At 46.6% G+C, this 25,051-nt stretch overlaps 1 protein-coding gene across 3 annotated transcripts in view; it reads left to right on the forward strand.

Moving 5' to 3' along the window:
- LOC119652616 (1-acyl-sn-glycerol-3-phosphate acyltransferase alpha) overlaps positions 1-11,170 on the forward strand; it is a 40,781-nt gene extending 29,611 nt beyond the window's left edge. For all 3 annotated transcript variants that reach the window (XM_038056854.1, XM_038056856.1, XM_038056855.1), the window contains exons 2-4: positions 9,915-10,089; positions 10,183-10,316; positions 10,463-11,170. In XM_038056854.1, the coding sequence (XP_037912782.1) occupies positions 9,917-10,089; positions 10,183-10,316; positions 10,463-10,971 (816 nt within the window). In that variant the 5' untranslated portion in view covers positions 9,915-9,916 and the 3' untranslated portion in view covers positions 10,972-11,170. The remainder of the gene's footprint in view (positions 1-9,914; positions 10,090-10,182; positions 10,317-10,462) is intronic.
- Positions 11,171-25,051: the final 13,881 nt, after the last annotated feature.

The raw sequence follows: 25,051 nt of genomic DNA on the forward strand, positions 1-25,051 counted from the left end.
TCATACTACACAGTTAATGTCCGGTATGCTGCGTCGATACTCTAATCCACTGAAGTCACTTCCAATTTTTCGTCCATATCTCTGCCGGACCATCGTGGAGTATTATCTGGCGGGGAGTCCTTTGGTCTTTACAAGCACCATTAATGGTGATTTAAATCAGGAGGGGGGGGGGGATCCAGCGTCATTTCCTGTACAACTCTTTCCTAGTGACATATTGGAAGTCGGCAGTCACCCCGGGCCGATTCACCCTGCTTCTATGGTGGAGACAATGCGTCCCATTCGCTAGAAGATCGAAGGGAATCATTGTCTCGATTACACACACTGTCCCACCCGATATTGTGCTCTATACATTGCATATCCTTCCCGTGATTGGCTGGTATGCAAACCTTACCGCTCTTTGGTTCATCAAGTTGTCCAGTGCTTCCGTCCAGGCAGGAGCCGCGTACAGCAGCATGGATTTCAGCACCAATAGGATAAACAGGCAGCGACTATATTTTAGAGTAAGTATCGTCCTTGATAGGAATGAACTAGTCTTTGTTGCATTTTCTGGTGCATATCTAAGCGCTCCTTGAAACTCAACTGGACATTGATGTTTATCCCCATCTCCGTCATTCCCCCCGCCAGATCCAATTTAGCCATTCGTAACCATACTTTCATGGTATGAATGGTTCGACATCCATAAAGTTTCACGTCCTTGAAGTGCTACGCAACTACACCAACCATCAAGTCGCCTAAAAAACTAGTTAATGTTACTTCCTGGGACACGCGAAGTCTGAACCCTTCGTTGTACATAATGTTCCACAGCAAGGACCCAAAAAGGAAAACTTGGGAAAAACTTGTGGTCACAACGTATTTTTTTGGTCTATCATCCTTTTCATGCCAAAGAAGTTTTTTCGGGAGATGATTCTCGATTTTCCGTAGGCACAGCGAGTTTAGTCAATGTGCCCTTAATCCAACTCCAGTTGGCCAAATTAAAGGTATTCCCGACATCTAGCCCGTGCAGGACTTACCAACGACCGATGCTTCTCGAACCAGATGACAGACCATTGCTATAGAATGTCCTCGCCGAAATCTTCACTGCCCTTCTGAGAGACCATCTGCTATCTCAAAGAGTGGTAGCAGCCTCTCCAGTAATGTCTAACAAACAGATAGGGCGATATGAAAAGACACGTCAAATGGTTCTGAGGCTTTGGTGTGTGGACTTGATTTTACCAGCAAAATCAAGGCTTTGTTTGGAATCCCGTTCAATCCCGGAACCTTATTATCCCCAATTCGTCCACAGATCTTTTGCAGTTCCTCATTTGTAACTTCGAAAATCGAATGCTTCAAGGCACAGCTGCCTTTATAAATTTCGCGTACTTCCCATATGGCCATTTTAAGACTACTATGAAGATCTCGATATTCGTTCTCCAGCTTCCCAGGTTTTGGCTTCCCTTTTGTGCGAAGAGACTTTTGCTTGCAGACAAGGTGGTCCTATCAGCGAGATTTCTTAGGTCCAACAGCAGTTTGGTTTCTTACTGCGATGGAAACATCGTTGCGACATTGTAGAGTCATCTCGGAAGGTGCGCACGTATCCAAAGTTATAGTATAACCTCCAGCTCCGCAAAGGTTTCAAGTAAGATCCTACGGTCCATGCGTTGAAATCCTTGGTAATAATTTTAAAGCTGTTGTGTCTTGCATCCAATATCAAGCTCCTCGTACTGCGTTATTGTTGCACTAGGAGCAAATCCCTTTCTTTTTCCAGTTCCAGTGTTACGAGTCTCTCATATTTACGCTGTAAGTTCCGGAAGTTTAACTACTCTTCATGATTACTTTTATAAGTACGATTCGGAAGTCGGCTGGTTGATTTTCTGAGTCCTTGTAGTTCTCGGTTCTATCTTGGAACCGTTTTACCACTTTGGCCTTACAAACTAGGACAAGCCTCTTCAAAGCGCTCTAAAAGTGCGCGATTTGCAATTTTCAACTGATCTCCTATTGCCAAAGGAATCCCTAATCGTAGGCACGCACCCTACATTTTGGGTCGTCAGACCAGCTGAAATGATAAAATCAACAAGCTTCTTTCCTCTAGGATTGCATTTGCTACTGGCCTAACCAATATGTTGAGCGTACGTATCTCAACCTATTAAGGGTTGAAGGTCACTTGATTCTGCGGACACTGTCAGATCCCTTAGTTCTTGCGTTGGCGAAGGATACAAACCATCATAGGATAAGTAAGGAGAAACAACTACGACGTTTCTCCTTTTGGTATTAACGCAACTAGGTCCTGTTCAAAGTATAGACGGATTTAGGCTCAATATAATTCGCAGTCATGTCGTCTTCTGCGAATTTATATAATTCGAGATCTGCCAGTCGCTTCGGTCACGGTACTTCCAGGGAAGAAGTGAGGCAGCGTGTGACGATTTGCTTCTACCCTGGTAAGAAACCGTAAAGCCGTCGTCCCCTAATATTCTGGGAACTAAATTTTCACAGCATGGTTGCCTCTAACAATTTCGACATCAGGATGCAGGGTGTTGGCCTCGAGGATCTCTCATGGAAGGAGATCCTAGCCCTCTTTACTGATCCAATACAACAGATTTTGTTAAAATGAATCCACGGCTCTTGTTCCAGAAATACATAACGGCAGTCCTGCAACTTTGCCCGGCTTGCTGCCAGTAGATAGAAGGAGACTTTGGCATGCTCCAGGTTAATTTGAGTAATCTTTATCCTTGTAGACATAAGTGTAGTGTGTAATGTGAAAACCGACGCTAACTAAAGAGTCTCCTGCGTAAAGCTTGTCCTCTCGTTCCGACGAAAGGTCCGTTTGTTCTCAAGTCCTCATTCCCAAGCAGCTTCGCCTTTTTTCTCAGTGCCTTTCGTTGTCATCAGTAGGTTTACGGTGTCCGGGTTGCATGGATCTTTTTCCACATACCGGTATTAGACCAGTTGCGTCCACATCACCAGCTTCGCTTTTTTCTGCTTTTCCTAGTAGAGACGAAAGGGGAAGTTTTGACAGGAAAGTCTGCAGTGCCTTGCCTTTGCGCCTGAAGTTTCCTTCTGCCGTGCCTTCCTCTCCCGTTTTTTGGAAAAATTAGGCAACAGTGTCACCGACAGGCCAGCCGTAGTCAGGTTCCCAGTTCCTCTCATTATTATTATTCTGTTAAGGGAAAGTCGCACCGCGTCCTTGAAGAACTATTGTGCCCCTTTTACTGGTTATAGTGTACCTATTGATCATAGTATCTCAAGCAGGCCTGTAACCGTTAGGAACTTTAGTATGTTCCCCACTTCCAGATGTTTCAGCTTTGCATCTGGTATTAAGTGTTCTCCCAGATGTCTCGACCTACTTTGCACAAGTGCCGGACGCTGTCTCAGGACGTGTATAGAGGTTTCGTTCTCCTTCTCACAAAACCTGCAGGCAGTGTCCGTAGATATCCCTAGCTTTCCTAGGTGATAGTTCAGTCGACAATGACCAGTGAGAATTCCCACAATGATTCGGAGGTTCTTTTTGGTGAGGTTTAAGCAATCCTTTGTGTGCATGGGTTCGTATCCCCCAATAAGCACCCTGGACTACTCCATCCCCGGTAGGCCCGCCCAGTATAGTTCCCTCAACCGTTCCTCTTCATTTCTTAAATTCATAGCCATGAAACCATTTCCGATTCCACAGAAGGGTCCTGGCCCGTGTAAAGGAGTTCCTGCTCCCTTCTTGGCTAGTTCGTCCGCTGCCTCGTTGCCTTCCAACCCAGCATAGCCTGGAACCCAAAGTATCCAGACCTTGTTGGACGAGTCGAGTGTATTCAGTCTCTCAAGGCATTCCCATACCAGTTTAGAGTTCGCCTGGTTGAACCTAAGTGCCTTGATCGTTGCTTGGCTATCGGTGAGAATAGCTATGTTCTGCCCTCTGTAGTCCCTTTGCAGATTAAAGGAGGCAGATTTGTCTATGGCGTATATTTCCGCCTGGAATATGCTAATGTACCTGCCCATTGGCTCAAAGTACATTTTCCTTGGACCAATGACACCGGCACCCGCTCCCTCTGCTGTGAGGGATCCGTCAGTGTACCAAGTAATCAGTTGCTGGTTTAAGCCGTATGTCGCAGCCACGCTCTTCCAGTTTGCCTTGTTACTCCAACGTGTTCCAAACTTCTTATCGAAGTGAAACCTCGTTGTCATGTTATCCCTCGTTAAACATTACCTTGTAGACAGCAACCTACTGGAGACTACTACGAAGATCTTACTATTCACTCTCGAGCTCCTGATGTTCTAGTGTCCCTCTTTCCCTTGAGCAAAGTCTCTTCGCTCACAGGCAGGATGGTCCTAATAGCGGCAGTCAAAGTTATAGTATAACGGCCAGCTCCGCAAAGGTTTCAAGTAAGATTTCGTTCCTGGTGTTCGTTACGCGGCTTCCCTGCTTCAAAGCCCACACGCTGAAATTCTCAGCTCCTCATACTGCGTTATTGTTGCACTAGGAGGAGTGTAGGAGCTGTAGATATGGACGTGTGTATCCTTCAATAACACCCATTCTCCCTTGATGAAAACTCGTCTACGTCTTTGCATTCGATTACTATCTCCTCCTTTCGGGGTTTCACTTCTTCTTGCTCACCAGGCACCTTTTCGACCTGGTAACAAAGATTAGTTGCCAGATCTGGAGGGAGGAAAATCATCTATACCCTAACAAAGCCAGTATACAGTTCTGTCCTCTGAAGATGCTTCTCTCGTAATTTTTCCACGATCGGGGCAAACCTATATCGATCGCGGATATTCTCATTTCGGATGTGATCAAAACGTGTCACGTCATTAGTCCAACGAAGCATCTTCGGCTCCATTACCGCAAGACGCCGTTTATTGCCTTTTATGGTCGACCAACATTGAGAACCATAGAGGACGACCACACTTCGAAACTTACTTTTCGAATCGTGGTAGAGCAGTTGGACCGTGTTGTCCTAGATCATACCAGATGAGTTCGTGTGTCACAAGGTCAAACGCTTTCTCTAGATCCAAAAATGCAAAGTAAAGAGGGTCATACCGCTTACGTTATTTTTCCATCAGTAACCACGCAGTGTCAAGAACTGATTTACAGTTATTTCAACGATTTCGCGGATAGGGTTGTCAAGAATGCCTTCAAAATTCTTCATGATTGTGGAAGTGAAGGATTCAATTGACCTTGTTCTTCCCTCGTCAAAGTTAGGGAAATAACCTGTATTTGCAAGTGGTTCGAGGAGTTTATTGACTCATTTTGTGGATCAGCGATTGAAGACGTTGGCACAATGTCCACTGCCCCTTGGAACTGGAAAAGTAGGTCACCCTTCTGTGTTCTTTCTATAGGATATCCCCTTAGAAAAAGGCGCACTTCTTGGCGATTAGGATAGCATCTAGTCGGTGTTCCTTCCTGTGGTTTACCCGATTTCTCTTGATACCTGTCTATTGCTCGTTTGCCTTCTTCTGACCGTTTTTCTCCAATGAATCGAAGTCAGATTGAGAGCCTTGGTTAGCCCCTGATGCCCCCTTTTCCAAGCCTACAGCCAAACAGATTTTCCTTTAAACCTCTTTACACCTTCCAACTAAGACAGTATGTCGAACACTACCGGCAACGAGAAGAAATAGTATCGGTGGCAAGATATAACCTTGGCGGACCCCGCTTCTGACGTATTGTTGAAAGTTTTCTCAAAATCTATGAAGAGCCATAGATCGTGACGACCCAAACCTGAGTTAAGGGGCAACGCTAAGCTCATCAATAGAGGACCTGAGCCTAGACTCAAATTTTCCCCTCACTCAAGTGGGAACCAACCCAATTAGGACCCAGTCCTTAACGGACGAGCGGAATTAGGCCCCTTTTGTCAGCACTCTTGGCCATGGGCTGCAATCGGCGCTATCTGCTGAGGTAACGTCTTGCATTTATTCTCGGACAGCAAACAGCTTTCGAGCAAACCGCATTGGGGCTAAACGCCTCCTGGTAAATCGTAATCTGCGGCACCGGCAGCTAAGGGTAAACCGAAGGGGCAACGGTCCTCGGACGATCCCAACACTTCGATACAAAAGGCATCAAAGAGGGTTCAACCGGCAACGGCTAACGCTTCATTGAAGCCGATGGATGAGTCTTGTATGACGACACCAACCCATCCGGTTACGATACTGATCGGTGCGAACATCTTAGGAGAAAACTCCTTCTAGCTTTAAGGATTGCATCTTTGAAACGCATTAAATTTTCGCTTTGAATTGGCAGGTGTATACCGCAAAATGTTACGTCTAAACTTTGCTGACGAAAACACAAACGAGTGGCTCAGGCAGTATTGCTCTTCTCTGAATGATGTGTGGGAGGGTGCACGAGTAATTCTGAAAAAGGTCTCTGAGCTGTCATTGTTCAAAAAGTGCTCCCTCTGGGTTCCACAAGAAGACCGCAATGGTGTTGAGGTTTTGGAACAATTTAGTGTCTAGAACAACTTCAATACCTCCACCTGGATGCAGCAAAACAGGAGAGAGAGCCGATAGAACTAAACCCGATGTTAAGAAGGTTCTGGAACGAACGCGCAGCCAGCTCTTCTACAGGCTATCGACCGTCACGTTATAAAGTCAACAGGGAGATAAAGGGATTCTATGATACCCCTATGACGCATCCCAGTGGAACATTCATCAGAGTGTGAAGGGTGAAATTGCAAGGATTCACGTAGCCGAGTGGAGAAATTTGAACTCTCGCCGGCGAAAATCCTTGTGAAGAACCTGGCCCGCTAGAGCGACATTTTTGTGGTCCCTCAAGAAGTGGGACATGAAAACCCTAGTACAGCTTTTAACGGGACATTGTTCCTTAAGCTAGCATATGAAAAAGATTGGGGTGATGGTTTCGACTATATGTAAGGAGGAGGAAGAGACGGCCCTGCACTTCATATGCAGCTGCCCGGTCTCTTTAGATCTCAGGCGAAGAAAACTAGGTAAGGTTTTCTTGAATAAAGAATGTGCACACTGTCTGCCTCTGGAGAATATTCTCAGATTCGCAAAAATCTACGACTGCCACAAGCGGGAAGCCATTGAATAGTCTTCGCCCTTGTGCCTGCAGATGGCTTCACGTTCCCTAGCAAGGAGGGCAAGGCAATCTCTTCCGCGATCAACATCACGGCCGGTTCTGAGACAGTGAGATAGGCAGACGTCAGCTGCGTAGCACCCCGTCTCTTCAATTGGACAAGGCGTCTATGTTGTATTTCCTTGCAAAGAGCGTCATCCCGTATATAATGAACTTAAGGGAATAGGAGGATCAGACGATCATCCTAAGTGGCCGAAAACAACGTAGAGGGAAGAGCTATCCTAGAAACCTAAAAAGTTGGCGAAATTGACCGTGATGGTCTGCCCGCAATGATTGAAGCTCCGTCAAAGTGCTCGGTCGACACGTTCCTGCACGCCTCTGTGCTAGTCAGGCTCGGGAATGTAGCGGGGTCTTTTGAGCGCTTTGATCCCTTACGTGTCATTAATACAAAATCAACGTGTCTAAACCTACTAACGATGAAAACCAGAACGCGAGCTAACGCTGGAAAATAAAAGAAACGGCTCGACCGTTTCTACTTCCGACAAATGACGCTTTGGAACCGAAAATTTAACCAGCCGACGTACGGCCAAACGGTCTTCCTGTTTTTCAAATTTTTCGACGCATTCATGTAACTCACGGATTGTAGTTATGTCAATAGGGAAAATTGCCCGCATGATCTCAGGTCTCAGGCTGCGATGCAGAGTTTCCAGCAGTTCAGCCTCTTTAGGCGGTTGCTGGAGTCGGCATACCAAACCGCGGTTGTCTTTGAAAAATTTCGCGAAAGGTTCATGGTCTTTTTGAGTCCGGCTCCGAATCCGCACCCAAAGATCAATGTCTGGTAAACGATCCCGGAATTGATCCCGGAGAGCGTCCCGCAGATCCGGCCATTGAGCATCGGGGTTGCCTTGCGCATATTCCCAGTACCAGTCCGCGGCTTCTCCGGTAAACAGTGTGTAGGCGTATTCCAACAAAAGAAAAAATTCCCTTAGAGAGTCGAATGAGCTAAGGATTCGACTCGGAAAAGTAATTTTTATATTGGTAGCGATCCCTCAGAGCCGTCATATGTTAAACCCCAAGAGTTCAAAATATGATATATTTTGTCCGGAGACATCACGCCGCGCACACGTTCCGACGAACTGGATGGGAGAGTTAACGGGGGTAGTGACGACGAAAGAGAAACAGGAGCCGGGGCTCGATCTACTCTCGGAGGAATCTTAAGCGTGGAAGAACGCTGTTTCTCATCCAACACCTCCTTAATAAATATACTCAGCCTCGACATCAACCTGGGTTCTAGATACGACATCGACGGCGATTCCGGTGTCACATTATATGGTCCTTTAGCCTGAGGCACCGTGCTAGAAGTTCCCTGTTGAGTGTCGTCTGTCGCCAGATAGGCGGAGTCTTCGAAGGTTGCCGAAGTCCAGCGCTGCTTTGTTCGCGCCCCTTACCTTTCAGCTTATAGCCGCAAAAGCCCGTAGATCCAGAGACTTCTGGAAGGCAATCACTTACGTTAAGTCTCAAAGACAAACACAACAAACGACTAGCTTTTATGGTATTCTACCAAGGATAGGGCGGAAACTCTACGTTACAAGTTGGGACACGAAACTAAGGCTTAGGAACACTTGCTTCCGGGCAAAAAGGGGTGAAACCTAGAACTAGAAATGTGAAGGCAAGTGTATGTGGAGCCTAGCCGGGAACACTGTTGAGAATCTATTAATTCTCTATCTGACACCACCAAACGAAGTTGTAAGTCGGAATAGGCTATCTTCCACTTGATTCAGAAGACCTGCAAATAAGAAATTAGGTCTGAATCCAGGAAATGTTGGGCTCCACGTTGGGCGCCATTTGTAATGAACTTAAGGGAATAGGAGGATCAGACGATCTACCTTTCACGGTAGCGAAGCTCTAGTGCGTCATGCTTACTTCCGCTCGCAGCCATAGAAGACAGTTCTCAGCTTCTTTTGAAACATGGCTGGCAACCTCATCTGTACCAGAGATAAAGACAATTTTGGTGGCGGTCCAATGTACATCAGCATTCTTGGACGGTATGTTTAGAGTGCGTCATTTGGTCAGAAAGGAAATTTGTTCACTCTTCGAAGGCAGCTAAATCACCGAGACGGCCTGTATTAAATCTGGGCGGTCGGTTCCTCTGGGAGCACATGCGAAGGTGACTACCAGTTGGTGGTCTTTTTGGAGGAGGGTGTCAGTGCCTCATTTGTTAAATCCACTGCTGATCGCGATATGGACGACATGATTAGATGTTCATTGACGATCAATGGAGTCCCAGTTGACGTCCAGGCAGACCCTGTGATCGAATAATATTCCGCCGCTGCCGACAATGATGAGCCTGTGGAAGTTGCAAAAATCTACAAACCTTTCATGCCTTTTCATCGCATGCCTGTGTCAGATCTTGTCAGGGCTCACTTTGGCATTTAGATCTCCCATCACACATCTTTAGGAAGCCTCTCTTGAATTTGTAAACAGAAGCATTCTCCTCCTCTATATCAGGAATTGGTAGTCGCCACCAATAGTCCTTCATAGAATACAGGACATCAGTGCCGCAAGCAGAATAAGCTGGATTTACCACGTTTTTATCAAACGTGGACCAATTTTTTTGTTAAGAAGCTTTTCTCACAAGTAGCTCAACTATTCTTTCATTGAAATGTTGGTGAATCCTTTTTATCCGCCCCTGTTGGCAGCTGTCCTTATTGGTCACCTCTACTTCGTAACAGGGTCATGAAAATCACTGGAGTTTGATCCTTAAAGATGTTATTAGGCTTTCTTAGTACCGCGAAATGCCAGATGTTGCCTATCAATCCTTTGGAGTTCCAACCGCCTACTACCGATTACTTATCCTTTTAAGCACACGTCAATTGTCCTTATTCACTTGAAGGATTTCAGTTCATTACATTTTTTTCTTTCTTTTCAGAAATGGCGTTCCTAAGTGTATTCTTAATTGTTGCCATCCCGGCAGGAATATATTACTTACTGGTAAAGTATCCTTTCTACACGAAAATGACAATTTTCTTCAGTGGCTGTGCCTTGATATGTACATTGGCTCTTCCATTTCTGTTCTTTAGACCCAGGGACTATCGAAATGCAATGTGAGTACGACGAACTACCTTTCGTTTCTTTGGTGTTATATTGTGGTATCCTGGTATTCCTGGATTCTAATAAAAGGTTACTACTTATTCTAGGATCCCGGCGGCGTTCGCTCGGGCTGTTGCCAGGATGCTGAACATTACAATGGAAATACGAGGCTTGGAGAACGTTAGAACTGATCGGGGAGGCATTGTGTTGCTCAATCATCAAAGTTCACTTGATTTGCTTGGTATGTAGATGCGCAATGATGGAAGGACATTCACTCCTTTGATGACCATGTATAACATCTTATCTGAAGGAGTCATGTTCTCATGCTCCTAAACTGGTTGATAAAATCTTTCCGAATTTAACAAAAATGTCATTTCTTCCTTTCAGTTACCGCCTACCTGTGGCCCGTAATTGGCTGCGCTACCGTAGTATCAAAAATCGAAGTGTTCTACATACCCATCTTCGGACTGGCCTCCTACCTCTGGGGTACCCTCTACATCAATCGGAAGAATAGTGCTGGCTCAGTAAAAGCACTGAATAAGGAATCAAAAGCCATCAATGAACGGAATGCGAAATTGTTGATATTTCCGGAAGGCTCAAGGAGTCAAAGCGAGAAGTTACTGCCATTCAAAAAGGGAGCCTTCCACATAGCTCTGGACTCCAAATGCCCCGTGCAGCCTGTTGTCGTATCCAAATATTATTTCCTGGACAGTAAAACGAAACGCTTTGATAAAGGTCATGCCATTATACATATCTTGCCGGAAATTTCAACGGAAACGTATAGCAAGGATACAATGAATGCTCTAATGGATGATTGTCGGAATGTAATGCAGGACGAGTATACGAGATTGAGTCGGGAAGTGATTGAGCTGCAAAAATGTGGGAAGTTTGAATAGTAGCGTCTAAGGGATGACCATCGGCGATAGTGTATAGTTACCGAATATTAGCTTTGTTGTGGGGTGAAGTACTTAAGTCAGAATGAGATGTTTTCATGTTGTCAGGCGTTTACGTTGTTTGAATGTTGAATGGGGGGGAGATCACTAATCTATTGTTTTGTAAATATCATATCTTAATTAAAGTGCACTCTTAATTTTATTTTCGAATTTCTTTACTTGCGTTTGAAAAATCTTTGTACATGGGCTTTTGTCAGACGGATAGGATGTTTCCTCCACCAGTTGGTAGACCATCCTCGGTAGATCTTGGTGAAGGAGAAGAAACTAACGTCTTACGTTTTTTGACTGAAGGAGTCAGAAGAGGAAAAGTCCTCCTCTATATCAAGAGACTAAGGGGCTATAGAAGAACATTGTTTCCTCGTGGAAATATAGACCAGGATCTGACACTATCCTCGGACGCCGCCGTAGTAAGTAATTTCGTTTGCCTGACAAAAAAGGGAAACCTTTCTGCATCGAACTGTCAATGGCGATTGATTTGGATTGAATTCAGGATTGCGGGTTGATTTTTGGGAAGAAAAGCTGTTGTAATATTTAGTATACGCTAGTCTTGCGGTCTTGGGAGGGTCTCTACTTTTCCTTTGCCTTGGTACGGATTGGTCATCCAAAATTCATCTATTGGCATGCATTCTTTTCGGGTTCGCTTTTGTCCGCCAGGAGTGCGGAACGCATCTTTACTCGAGGGACACGAAACCACAGCGTTTAAAGGACGCGGGACCAGCTTACGCTATCGCCGCCTATGGGCTGGGCAATCTTAACATCACAACACAACTCCTCCATTCCAAGACCCTCCAAGACCGTTACGGCCGAAGAAATGATTAGTGATGACTGCCCTGCCATAATCCTTGAAGACGATCAGAGCTTCCCTCCTGAGGACCAGCCCGATGCTCGGATCGGTGAAGCAAATTCCTGTGTCAACAACATCCAAGGATTCCAAGAAGAATTCAAACTTGCTTCAAGTAAGACTGTCTTCAAGCGAAAACAAACGGATTCGGGCATCTTGGACAACGAGGCCTCAGCGATAAAAAACCATTTTTATCATCTCTTTGACAACGAGCATCGCCCCGAAGCGACGCACGCATCTCTCGGAACCTCGAAATCTGCTGACACGGCCAACCCACAGTTAGTTAAATATAAGACTAGAATTAGCTTTCCCCCTCCGATATTTTTGCATGGATTAACTGCCAGGGTACTAGGCCTTGTCATCAAGAACATAGACAAAAATGCCAAATTTGAAATTTCCAACTTACCGGCCGACAGGCTCAAAGTTCGGCTCATTTGTTCCAATATGCATAAGAAACTACTCCACTTAATCAAGATCACCAAACTGGAAGGCCATTCCTTCACGCTGAAAGAGGAGAGGAAGCCAACCCTCACCCTCAGAAGAATCTCCCCCCATGAATTCACTCCCAAAGACGTGATTTCGGAGATTAAGGACTCTGAGGTAGATACCAACTTAGTCACTAAAAAAATCCCTAACTTTATCAGCGGATTAGCGGGGAGAAACCCCGAACAAGAGACGTCACCCAATTGCCAACAATTTGACCACGTATCCTCAAATTGCGGATACATCCCCAGATGCGTGAAGTGCGCGGGCCCACACGCCTCCAGAGACTGCCCCCGTTCGTTTTTGAATTTCTGCTTGTTGTTGTGGAATTGGTGCGATTCTTTGAAGAATAAGGTTCTGCTTCGTTTTCCGCTTGGGTCGTTTTTCTGTGCGGCTGGAGTTTTTCATTGCTTTGGCGGAGGACATAGTGAAACTCTTCTATTCGCTCTGGTCTTCCGCCTCTACTTTATGCCGCATGAGGACAAAAAGACGAGTTACGCATTCCCCCTGCGCCAGAGGTCGCAGTAAAGGTAGCCCTCTTTTGGCGGTGCAATTCGGCGGCGTGGTTCCGCCAATTGAAAAGGCAATTTGCGCTCGCAGGCGTTAAAATGGATGCAACGTCCTTTATCCCGTCCGTGTTTATCGGTCTCGTCGTCGAGATCGGGGCTGATCGCGGAAGTGTTGGGAGACTATCTACCTACCTGGCCTATCTACCACTGGCTATCAGTAAGTGAGGAGACCAAGCTGAATCACTTACTGAACGAGTTGACGCTGGCCGATCGTACCCCCAGCCAGTTGCTTTGAGAAATTGAGGCAGCTAGATGAAGATAAGTTCAGCTTAGAGCTGCTGAAATCTTTGTGGTTGCAGCGGCTCCCTGAGAGCACCCGCACTATCTTGGCCTGCGCGGACTCGTTGTCACTGAAAGTGCTGTTCGTCACCGCCGATAAAGTCCACGAGATGTACGCACGCCACGTGGTCGTGGAAATGTCTGGGGACACAGGTCAAAAGGCCGAGGACCTTAGAAAAACGGTGGCTTCACTGGCGGACGTAGTTTCCGAACTGACACTGACTGTGAGTACTTTGCATTCGAGAGGTAGATCTGGATTGCAAAAGAGATCTACTTCCCGAAAGGGCGTTCGGGTAGTCGCGGCTCTGGCAGTTTGCTGGTACCACCGTAAATTCGGAGCTCAAAAAATTTCCACCTGCAAAAACGACACTCTTCCCATTGTTTTTGAGGACATTACCGACCGTTGCATTTGCGCACTCCTCCGAAAATATCGCAATATCACTACTGGAAGTAGTTTCTCCCAACCGGTTAAGCACCATGTGCAGCAACATATCAACACTATCGACTCCCGATTTTCTTAAAGGTGCGTCCCCTATCACCCCAGAAACCAGCTGATGCAAAGAAAGAGTTCAATGATCTTATGGAACAGGGTGTATGCAGACCTGCCAATAGCTGTTGATCATCTTCACTCCATGTAGTCCCTAAGTCAAACGGCGAATGGAGGCCTTGGAGGAGGATGAGAGTATAGGCGCCTGAATACTCACACAATTTCCGACCGATACCTTATTCCCCCCATCTATGACTTCGCGCTTTCCTTGACAAACTGCTTTGCTTTCACGACCTTAGATCTGGCCATAGCGTATCACCAAATTCTTATAGCTCCCGAAGATATACCGAAAACGGCTATTTGCACACCTTTCGGACTTTTCGAGTTCGCTAGGATGACACTTGGCTTATGCAACACCGTGTAGACATTTCAGAAATTCATCCACGCTGTCCTACGAACCTTAAATTTCAATTTCATCTACATGGATTATGTTTTTGTCGCCTCTTTTTGCTAATTTGAGCATTTGGACCATCTTGAGTGCATTTTTCAGCGCCTCCTTGAGGCTGGGCTCGTTCTTAATGTTGAAAAGTGTAAATTTTTGCAAAAGCAGGTGAAATTTCTCTGTCACATGATCACTTTTGACGGAATTCAACCAGACCCGGACAAGGCTGAAGCGACAAAAACTGGATCTGCGAAGGTTCTTTTGTATGTTAACCTTCTATCGTCGTTTCCTGCCCAAGGCCACTCATCACCAAGCGATCCTCATCGCTTACTTGTCTGGGCCCAAAACTAAAAACTCGCGCCAGGATGCGTGGTCTACTGAGGTCATCTAGGCGTTTGAAACCGTCAAACAACACCTGATTGATGCTAAACTTCTGGCATTTCCTCGGCCAGGTACACCCCTAGCCGTCTTCGTCGATGCCTCAGACACAGCGGTAGGCGCCGCTTTTCGCCAACGGGTGAACTAAACCTGCCAATCGTTGAGCTTCTTCTCAAAACAACTAAAACCAGCTCAAAGCAACTACAGCGCCTACGATCGTGTATTACTCGCCCCGTGCCTTTCCATTAAATACTTCCGTTGCTCCCTTTGAGCGTAGGTTGTTCACTGTGTTCATGGACCACACGCCCCTTACGTTTGCGCTTAAATAAAAGTCCGACAAAGCGTCTCCTAGCCATCCAACACGTGTCTTGAAAAGGCAACGTCATTGCAGACGCTTTGTCTCGAATCTCGGAGGTTACATTCCCGCAGCGGTCGATTATACGGTTACCGAGGCGTAGAAAGACAACGCAGAGCTTCAGAGCCTAAGGACAAGCTCCATATATAAGTTCAAGGAGTTTACTATCTTTGGCTTAAACTTCTACTTACTCTTGGAAACAAGGGATCTAGGCCAATTATTCCGGCTGATTTTCGCAAGGAAATATTCCATGCAGTACACGATCTTGCGCACCTAGGCCTCAAGACGACGAAATGATGGAAAATAATTCTGGCCGTCCATGAACAAGGACGTAAACTCTTGGGCCAGACAGTGCATCACGTGCCACCTTCCGACCGACCCCACCTTCCCGACATACAACGTTGGAGGTCGACACCCTCAGGAACCTCGAGACGTGCTCGCAGGTCCTCATTAGGGTGGACCCACCATATGAGGGCCCCTTAAAACCCTGGAGTTGTTTGACGCCCGAAGCAGGCCTGTATGGGCCTGCTTGTCGAGACTGAAACGTTTCGCCAAACTGGGGATAACAGCATTGTCGGAATCACGCCCCGGGTTCCCCCATTGAACCCGCGCTGTTTCAGCTGGGGGCGAAGTGATATGGCGGCACAGCGGAGACGTGGACCACCCACTGCGTCACCACTGACGATGCACTGAATTACCGTCGACACACCTGGTGGCCTGACACGAGGCCGATGCTGTACGGTTGCTTCTGGATAGTTTTTGAGAATGAGTCCTGCCTCACTGTAAATTTGTATTTTTTGAACCCTTACTCCTCTACTTTGCAATCGATGTCAAATCTGATCTATTTTGTAAGGCACTAATCAAGACCTTTCATTTGATACCCTAGGCAGATATACTTGGACAAAACAATCTGGCCCCACCCCCTCCTTTGCTTGTATGTACTTTACACAAAATCAGGCTTCCCAATGAATGCGTGGGATTCCATAGGTTACATACGTCCATCAGCCCGTTTCTGAGGAAGTAGATAACACAGAGAAACAGATGGATAGACAGACTTGAAGTGTGCTAGAAGGTTTTGCCCTAGCTCCATTATTGCGGTTAATTATGAATGATGGAGTATTAGCACTACATTTTGCTGAAAGTGTGACAACCGTTGGCTTTACGGATGATATTGGAATAGAAATAGTAGCAAAATGCCAACGTAACGTCGATATTTGCGCAAATGGGGCGGTATGGGAGATCAATTTTTGGTGGAAAAATTCCAGCCTGTCATTTCCTGAAGATAGAACAGAACCAGTGCTGATCAGGAAGAGAAGGAAGGAGGGAGTAAAGCAAAATAAATTTGGCAAACAAATAATAATTCACTTCTAACTAGCGCTTAAATATTTAGGGGTAATGATCGCCAGAAGGCTGAACTTTTTCCATGACCTTAACTATCCCGTGGATATTACCGAACATTGATGGGCCAGAAAAAGTTGGATGTCTTCTTATTTCAACCGCATCATTTCGGACATTTGAGTCGTATCACCGGAGTACGTTGGCCTAACACTCGATCGACGCGCATGCTTGGCACTCGTGCGTACTGTGGTCGTGCATGCGAAAGTGACAGTGCATAGGTCATGCATTAGGAAGGGACGACAATTACATTGCGGACTACATCATGCGGGTTGGTCGTCCCAAGGGCACTTGGCGCAGAACAGTGGAGCAGGAGTGCAGGTGTCTCAGAAAGTCGTGGGGGGAGCTGAAATGCATTTCAGGTAATCGTGAATGATGGCATATAGGTGTGGTTGACGCGCTATACCCCACAAAGGAGTAATTGGCAAATTTTCAAGTAAATCTTTGGAAATTTCGTTGGTTTCTTTGTAACTTTATTCCAAAAACAGGCGTACGTGGAACAAAAAGTGCGAGTACTTAGCTCACCAATCTCAAAAGAGGAAGGAAGAAAGGTTGAACTTGGTCGTGACGTTGAATATGTTAATCAACCGCTGTACCACTAAATGCAAATAAGAAGATATCCCGGTTTGTGCTTATAAACATCAGATTAGTTTAGAATATCGTTGAACCCTGGGGTGTCAAAGTTTAAATAAACAACAACCCCATTTTCGGTACTTTCTTTAAAATCTAGCGCCTGACCTTACTTATTGGCATTATTGAGTATAAGCAGACATCTTTATCTTGGCTATATGATGTGATGAATCAAATATGAACAAGATTTGGTCCTGTAAATTTCAAGGATTGGTTTGCCGATTCAGACTAGTTGAACAGTTGTGTCCAAAAGCTTCATCCGCCTATTGTGCTACACATCATTATTAAATTTCATCCTCATATAGGGTCTTCAGACGGGGATGGTTACCTGTACATACGGAGCCGTAGTTCGTCCCATTCTAACGTACAGTTGGTGGCAGGTGCTGAACAAGAAGTACAATTCCGCATGTGTAGGTGTGTCGCAGAGCAGATGCTCTGAATGGACTCCTGCACTTCCTCCTCTGGACCTCCACGTTAAATACGCTGTGGTATATAGGGCTGCTAGACGACGTTAGTCCGGATGTTGATTAGCGAAACCCTACGACCATAATAACATCCTAGACAAAGTATCTCGGGAACTTTGGGCGTTCTTAAGGAATTATGCCACTCAGAAATTCAGCTTCACGAGGAATTTTAGTTTGGGCGTTCCCAGTTCACTACGCCATACGCAACACAGCCATTCTGACCGACAGTCAAGCGGCCATTAAGACCTTGTAATCAGTGGCGGCATCCTTCAGGGTAGTGGAGCATTGCAGGGTGCTCAAAGTCACCCTCCTCTGGGTGCACGTCATAGGAACATAGAGCCAAAAAGCGGATTGAAGGACTGGCCATGCGGGGTTCTGTTCTTGTTAGTCCTTTGGAGGCCGTAGCCTGCGTCCCACCAATGACTGTTAGGAGCGGAATTTTTTACCGCGGTACTTAGCAGCCGTGGACCTCCGACGGCGAAGGCTCACCACCTGCGCCAAGTCAAGGAGGATTTGCTCCGCTTGTAACAAGATCCGATCTCAAAGGGTCTATAGGGGACCATGCCGCTAGATTCGGAGGGGAAAACAAGCGTCAGGCCCTTCCTTTCTGATTGCCCAGCTCTAGCTAGAGCCAGGCTACGCATACTAGGTAAACCATTCTTCAAGAACTTCAAGTAGATCTCTAGTTATGGGGTGGAAGAGCTGCTACTCTTCGTGAACGCTACGGGGTGGTTCTGAAGGTCTGAGCCGTTTGAACTCTGGTTCCCTTGCTCTTACCACAGCAGTTATGATCTAAGGAGTTTCTGGCAACAAAATAGCGCACCATAGCGGTATCTGGAATCTTCGGATACGTGCAGCCCATGTAGAAATATAAACGTATGTTTTAAAAAGAACCAACGGTTTCGTTAAGTGTGTTGATCAGTAGGCATGGTCCTCATTGACATCTTGGCGAATGTGGGTCGATACCTCTATGCAGCGAGTCCTGTAAATATCGTCGGCAATTAGCACGAAGTGAAGCTATTTTGGAGTGGCAAAAAAGATGGGATGATTCAACTAAAGGACCCTGGATTCATAGGATTATTACATCATCATCATCATCAACGGCGCAACAACCGGTATCCGGTCTCGGCCTGCCTTAATAAGGAACTCCAAACATCCCGGTTTTGCGCCGAGGTCTACCAGGTTTATTACAGACGTCTCAAAATGGATCACGCGGAGGCACGGTGAAGTTAGCTATGACCCAACTCAATTCCTAGGAGGACACGGAGGGTATCTTTATCGCTTCAGACGTGACGACTCTCCATGTTGCCCGACATGGGAGATGATTCTGGAGGATGCAGAGCCTGTTGTTTTTAGCTATCCGAGGTTCACTGCACACAGAGCTGAGGCAGAAATTGACACCGGGGTGCGGTTGCCATCCGAGAATATCATGGAGCACATGCTAGTTTCTGAAACAGCTTTGAGGGCGATGGAAGAAGTAATGAAGGCGATATACAACCTGCTGAGGAAGGAGGAGCTTCGGAGGAAAGCAGAAAATGACGACATGAGCCGCAGTTGGTAACTGATCTTGCCCTGCGAGGGTAATATCGAAATGGCAGTCCCGCGAGGTAGGCGAAGGAGAAGGAGGTGGTTTTAGTGAGTAAAAGTCTGACATAACCGCAGGGTAGAAGCCAGCGGTAGGTTTTGAACCCTTCCGTCTTTCAACGCCAAACAAAGACAGAAAGGCAGACAGTAAACCGATTTTAACAAGGTTTTGTTCTGCACAAAATCTTGAAAATGATAAGGAAAATTAAATGTAAAAGGCAGAATAGAAAATTTTAATTTTTAAGGTAGTTACATTCTGCAGGGCTAGGTAAAATCTGTCACTCCAATCAATTGATTATAAATTTAATTTCGCTAAGAAAAAAGTTATATCGGTAGTAACGGTCTAGACGCTAAGTACTATATTTCTTTCACTTCAAATTTGACCATGGATTAGATATTTCAACAGCAATTCATTATCACTTCCAGTGATTTAGATGCCAATTTAATTGAGATTATGTCAGATGTTGAGTGGAAATAGAAATTGAAATGGCTCAACTGGCTTTATGTTATTATAAAAATTAATTAACTGATATGGATTGCTAAATTTACAACTCATTTACAGATATCACAAAAAAAAATCTGAACATTGAAAGTTTTGTCTTCGGTTTTGTAATTTTGTAAGCAAAGCTTTCTATCGAGAACGATAATGGAGTTGGGAGGCAAATATATGTGTTTTTATTTGGTATTGAGTTGGGATTTAAGAATATACTTAAAGTCTTTCCTGCTAGTCGTAAGAGGTGACTAAATGGGATAGAAATTTGTGGGCCAGCAACCTGCAAATTTTGAAACTTCACTGCAATCGAAACGTCAACAACGCCTCGGGTAGGGGCTGACTTCATGCCTAAGTCCCTTTTTTTGTTAACACATTCAATTTATTGATCATATTTGGTTTGTACATAGCTTATGGCTAAACTTAATACTAAACTTATCTCTAACAGTATAAAACTTTTCCTAGAGACTAACATTTCGTATATTACTGGACTTAAATTAGGGTAATACTAACTTATCCTAAGACTTATGCTATAGAGGGGAAAGTCAGGAAAAACCCCTCTTATTTTGTAGTTTATGCGGCGAGATTATTGTTTTGCGTGAATGGGTGGAGGAAGGATACATATAGGGGATGGTGTTGTTATTGGGGGGTGGAGTAGACGAGGCCAGGCCGATGTCGATCGTATGGGCGGTTAAATAATATCAGTTTGCCGTTGTGATAGCTGCTGTTCTGAGAGGACAGGGTTAGGAGGTCTGCAGGGAGGGAATGGTGACGGTATGGGGGGTTCGTGTTATGGTTGCGGATGTGGGAGTAGAACTGGATGAGGCTATTTTCGTGGGTATGGCTTTTGGTGAGGAATTTGTTCAGTGAGGTGAAGAGGATCTGGTCTATGCGGGAGCATTTTATCTTGTCATAGACGGCTTGGTTGGGGTGGAGATATGATTGGGAGAGGGATAGTCGGAAGAACCTCCTTTCACGTACTCGTAGGCGTTCCATTTGGGATGAAGAGACGTCGCACCATGCGACGAATCCGTATGTGATTAGGGGACGGATCAGCTGCTTGTAGCAGTAGAGTTTGACTTTGGGGGAGATAGCGGAGTCTTTCTTAAAGATGGGCCATAAGGTTTTTAGTCCTGTTAGGGTTCTTGCGATGATGGAATTTACCTGGGGCACGGGTGATAGGGGGGTATTGAGGGTTATTCCCAGGTATTTAGTGGATTGGACGGAGGGAATGGTGGATGTTCCGATTTTGATCTTGAGGTTGCGGGTGTCGGCTCGCATCTTGCGGGTAAAGGTGGCTCTACCGCGGAAGACGATGGCTTCACATTTGCTGGGGTTGAGGAGGAGTTTCCAGGATTGGAGGAATTCGTTGAGCGTTAGGATTGTGTTACTGATGCGGTTTTGGACGGATTGTATGTTTCGGGACGAGGTGTAAAGAATCAAGTCGTCAGCGTATTGGACGGTTTTGACCGTTAGTGGAGAGTTGGTGGGGTGTTGGAGTGGTATATCGGCGGTATAAAGGGAAAATAGAGTTGCTGACAGTACTGAGCCTTGGGGGATGCCTGCTGGTGGATTGTATGGGTCGGATAGGGTATCGTGGATACGTACTCGGGCTTGACGGTCGGACAGGTAGTTGATGATGAGTTTGCATAATTGCGGATGGAATTTGTAAGTGTGGGAGAGTTTGTAGGTGAGGCCTTCGTGCCAGACTGTGTCGAAGGCTTTTTGGATATCAAGGAGGAAAGCGGTGGTGGGGATGTTGTTGTTTATCTGGGTTAGGATGTCGGTTTTCAGAATTAGGAGGGCGTGTGAGGTGCCGTGGCCACGCCTGTTGGCAAACTGGAAGGGGAGGATAATGTCGTGGTCGGTGATGTGTTGGAGCATGATGTCGTGGATGGCGTGCTCGAAAATTTTCGATGTCACGTTGAGGAGGGAGATGGGGCGGTAGCTGCTTGGAAAGGCTGAGGGCTGATCCTTTTTTAGGATTGGAACGATATGGGATTCTTTCCATGGAGAGGGAAAGTATGCAGATAGCAAGCATTGGTTGAAGAGTTGGGCGAGGAATGGGCATAGCGATTTTGTACATTTTTTTAGGATGATGATAAGGATATGGTCAGGGCCAGATGACTTTTTTTGTTTCGGGAAAGGATGATGGATTCTACTGTCTGGGGTGTGACGGCATATATTGGTAGGCAGTTGGGTGCTGTCTGTTGGGGTGGGGGGATTGGGAAATGGGTGTATATGGATGGTGTGGTAGTTAGGTTGTGGATGTATTGGCGCACCGCCGTTTCCGTGGGTGGGTCGGACAGATGTAGAGTGGTGCTATGGGCTGCCAGGAAGCTGTTGGCAATCAGGTCAGCGTGGGCTTTGGGGGAGGTGTTATGGGGGAGGACGCTGGCTGCGCGCGGTTTCGCGAGGCGAGGGCAAGTACCACGTAGTTTGCTGCACGTTTGCCTATTGAGCGAGATATTCGCGTGCTTCACAGCGTAGTGGTCAGCGTATAGCGTCTGAATGTGGGATTAGATGAGGTGTGACAGGGAGTAGATACGTGATTTAAGGAAGTTAAACTGGGGAGCGTATCTATGGCGGTGGAGTTGGCGTCTTAAGGTGGCTTTCTGCTTGATGAGGTCGAGGACATGGGGTGGGAGGGTGATTAGGCCCTGGTAGTTTAGGGGTCTGAGGGGAATGGTTTCATTGCAGGCTTGTTGAGTTAACTCCGCGAACTTTTCCACGGCGGAGTCGATTTCGGAAGGAGACGGATTGGGCGGGAGGCAGATAGTCGAGAGTTTGTCGGCTAGGTTGTGGTTGAGTCGTTGCCAGTTGGTGGCAGCGTAGTTGGGAAGGAATTTAGGCTGGGATTTGGGTAGGTGATCCGTGGTGTTGAAGTGGAAAGCCACTTCGTCATGGTCACTCATGCCTGGAATGGTGGGAAGGTCTTGGGGGAAGGTGGGGTGGCTAGGGTGGATGAGGAGATGGTTACTTACCAGGAAGAGGTCGATGAAGGAGTGGGTATTTTGCCGGTGGTAGGTGGGTTGGTTGGTGGGGAGGAGGGTAAGCTGTAGAGGTTGGGAGTACTGCGTGTACCAGTTGGCTAACCTATTGCCATTGGCGTTTATGGTGGTGTTATACCATGTATTATGTTTGGCGTTTAGGTCGCCCCCTAGTACGAGGGAGAAACGTTTGTGTTGACTAACTGGTAGGGTTTTGAGGTGCTGTGCTAGGTTGGAGATGTCGGCGGGATTAAGGGTTTGGTCTGGGCAGTAGAGGCTGCCTATGAATATAATGGAGGACGGTGTAGCTATGGAGACGACGGTTAACTCAATGGATGAGGCGATGGTGGATGGGATGTTAACCCGTTGGGCGTCTATGGGATTTGCTACTAATATGGCTGTGCCCCCGCCTTGGCGGTCAATGCGATCGGAGCGGAAGGTGGTATAGTTGGAGATGTGCAGCTTATGCCTAGGGTTGAGTTTGGATTCGGTGAGAAGGAGTAGGTTGGGTTTGTGGGCGGAAAGAAAATTGGTCAATTCGTGGCGTTTTTGTCGGCTGACGACAGAATTGACGTTTAGTAATACCACTTTAGTGGACATTACTGGGGGACACTTGGTAGAGGAAGGAGAGGAGCGCGAGTCTCTTCTCCATTGGTGAGGACATGGAGTTGTATGTGGGGAGGAATGTGGTGAGTTGGGAGGCTAGTTGGGCTGTGGAGGTGTTGAATAGTGAGAGGATCTCGGAGTCGAGGTCGAAACTGGGTGTCGGGCGCGAGGCGTTCCTAGCCATTGTGGCGTATGAGAATGGTGGGGATGTCGGGTTATGTGAAGGAGTAATCTGGGCGAGCTTCAGTTGGGGACGGGGTTGGTTGGTGGGCTGGGGTTTGGTTTTGTGGGGAGGGATTGTTGTGACTGGCGGATGCGGACTTGGACGAACATCGGGCAGTTGCGATAACTCGCCGGATGTGTGTTGGCTCCGCAGTTAATGCAGGATGGGTTCTCATCCTGTTTCTTAGGGCACTGTCGTGGACCGTGGGGGGTGTTGCATTTAACGCATCGGTATGGCAGGTTGCAGTTTGACGCAGCATGCCCAATGCGCTGGCAGTTCCGGCATTACAAGAACGTTACAAGGAAGAGGTGGAGGGGTTTTGCGTTTCGTCGGGACGAGCTGGTCTCGTACTGACGGACGCTGATGGCTTCGGAGATGCCGAGGCGGTGTAGTTCCTTGAGTATTTCCTCAGGGGAGTATGTAAAATCTAGTCCCCGAAGGACTAGGTTGACGGGTTTCAGATGTGTTGGGGTATACGTGAAGAAGGGGTGGTTACCTTCTTTTAGAATATTTTTGGCCGATTCATAATCTGCCTGGGAAGTGGCCAGGACGTGGGTGGAGTGAATTGAGTTTTTTTTAAGTGCTATGTTCGTAGGGATCGTGGACAGGATTTGGGTCGTAATCTTTTTTGTGGTTATGGGGTCCGCGCGGATAATTAATGGTGGAAATTTTTCCTGACTTACCTCTTGTTTGTTTGGTTTAGTTGATTGAGCGGCTTATGGTGTGGTTGTGGTGGTTGTTGTTGGGGTGTGGGTGGATGGCTGTTGTAGCTGCTGAGTAGGATGATGAGCGGCTTTCATTGGTGGTACGGTTAGTTGCGGTGAGGTTGTATCTGTTGTTGTTGGAACTGGTTTATGTAGTAAACTGGGTTTCGGAATTGTAATTTCTTCCTGAGATCGTTCTTATCGGTTTTCATTGGCTGATGTACCTGGTGTGTTGTACTGTGGTGTTGTTTTGGTGAGGGCTATTGTAGATTGTGTCAATGAAGAACTGAAGAGGGCGCTGAGCCGGTCGTACCGACTCGTCATCTCCTTCAAGGAGGTCTTGAGTTCTTGGACTTGTCTCCTTAGCACGGCGATATCGTCTTCATCGTCATCGGTTGATTCGAGAGCCATAACTGACTCGCTGTCTTCGGGGGCAGATTGACGACTGTCTTCGGGGGCAAATTCCCGACTGCCTTCGGGGCTGGATGGGGCCTCGCCTTCGCTGTCCCCATAGGGGTGGATCCTTTTGGGCTCAGGATCCATCCCCTCTGGCGACAGTGACCTATCGTCAACTTGGCGCTTTGACATTGCGCCACACACAATTGATTTGTTTGGTATCACTTCTTTCACTATCGTTTTATTCGAATCACTTTTGAAACACGTCCGATCTGCTCGGACGCTTGACAGTAACTCGGCCTAAGTCCCTCCGCTATCGGAAACAGACTATGATTGGTTTCTGAAAAGTATGCACGCTCTTCGGCAACCATAGCGAGGGTCCTCAGAATGCTCGCTTTCTCCAATTTGAGGGAGAGTTTCAACTGTATAATGACCCAAACACAATTACAATGCGTGCGGAACGCCGAGGAGAGAAGCTTCACTGTACAATGAAGATTTTAGGCCAGGAAAGTTCGCTTCACATCGGCTAGGTGCACCGTGCATAGTAGTCGGCAACAGAAATATGTACAACATACATGTACAGGGTTATAAGGTTTTGTTAAAAATGGCAGAGCTGTTAGATAGGCCTTGCATTCATTGGTGTGAATGTCAAACGGGCAATTGGCCTAGAGCAGTACCTCCATCTTAATGTGAAAATACCTTGATGA

This window comes from Hermetia illucens, chromosome 3, assembly GCF_905115235.1.
Source record: "Hermetia illucens chromosome 3, iHerIll2.2.curated.20191125, whole genome shotgun sequence".
Classification (NCBI taxonomy): domain Eukaryota; kingdom Metazoa; phylum Arthropoda; class Insecta; order Diptera; family Stratiomyidae; genus Hermetia; species Hermetia illucens.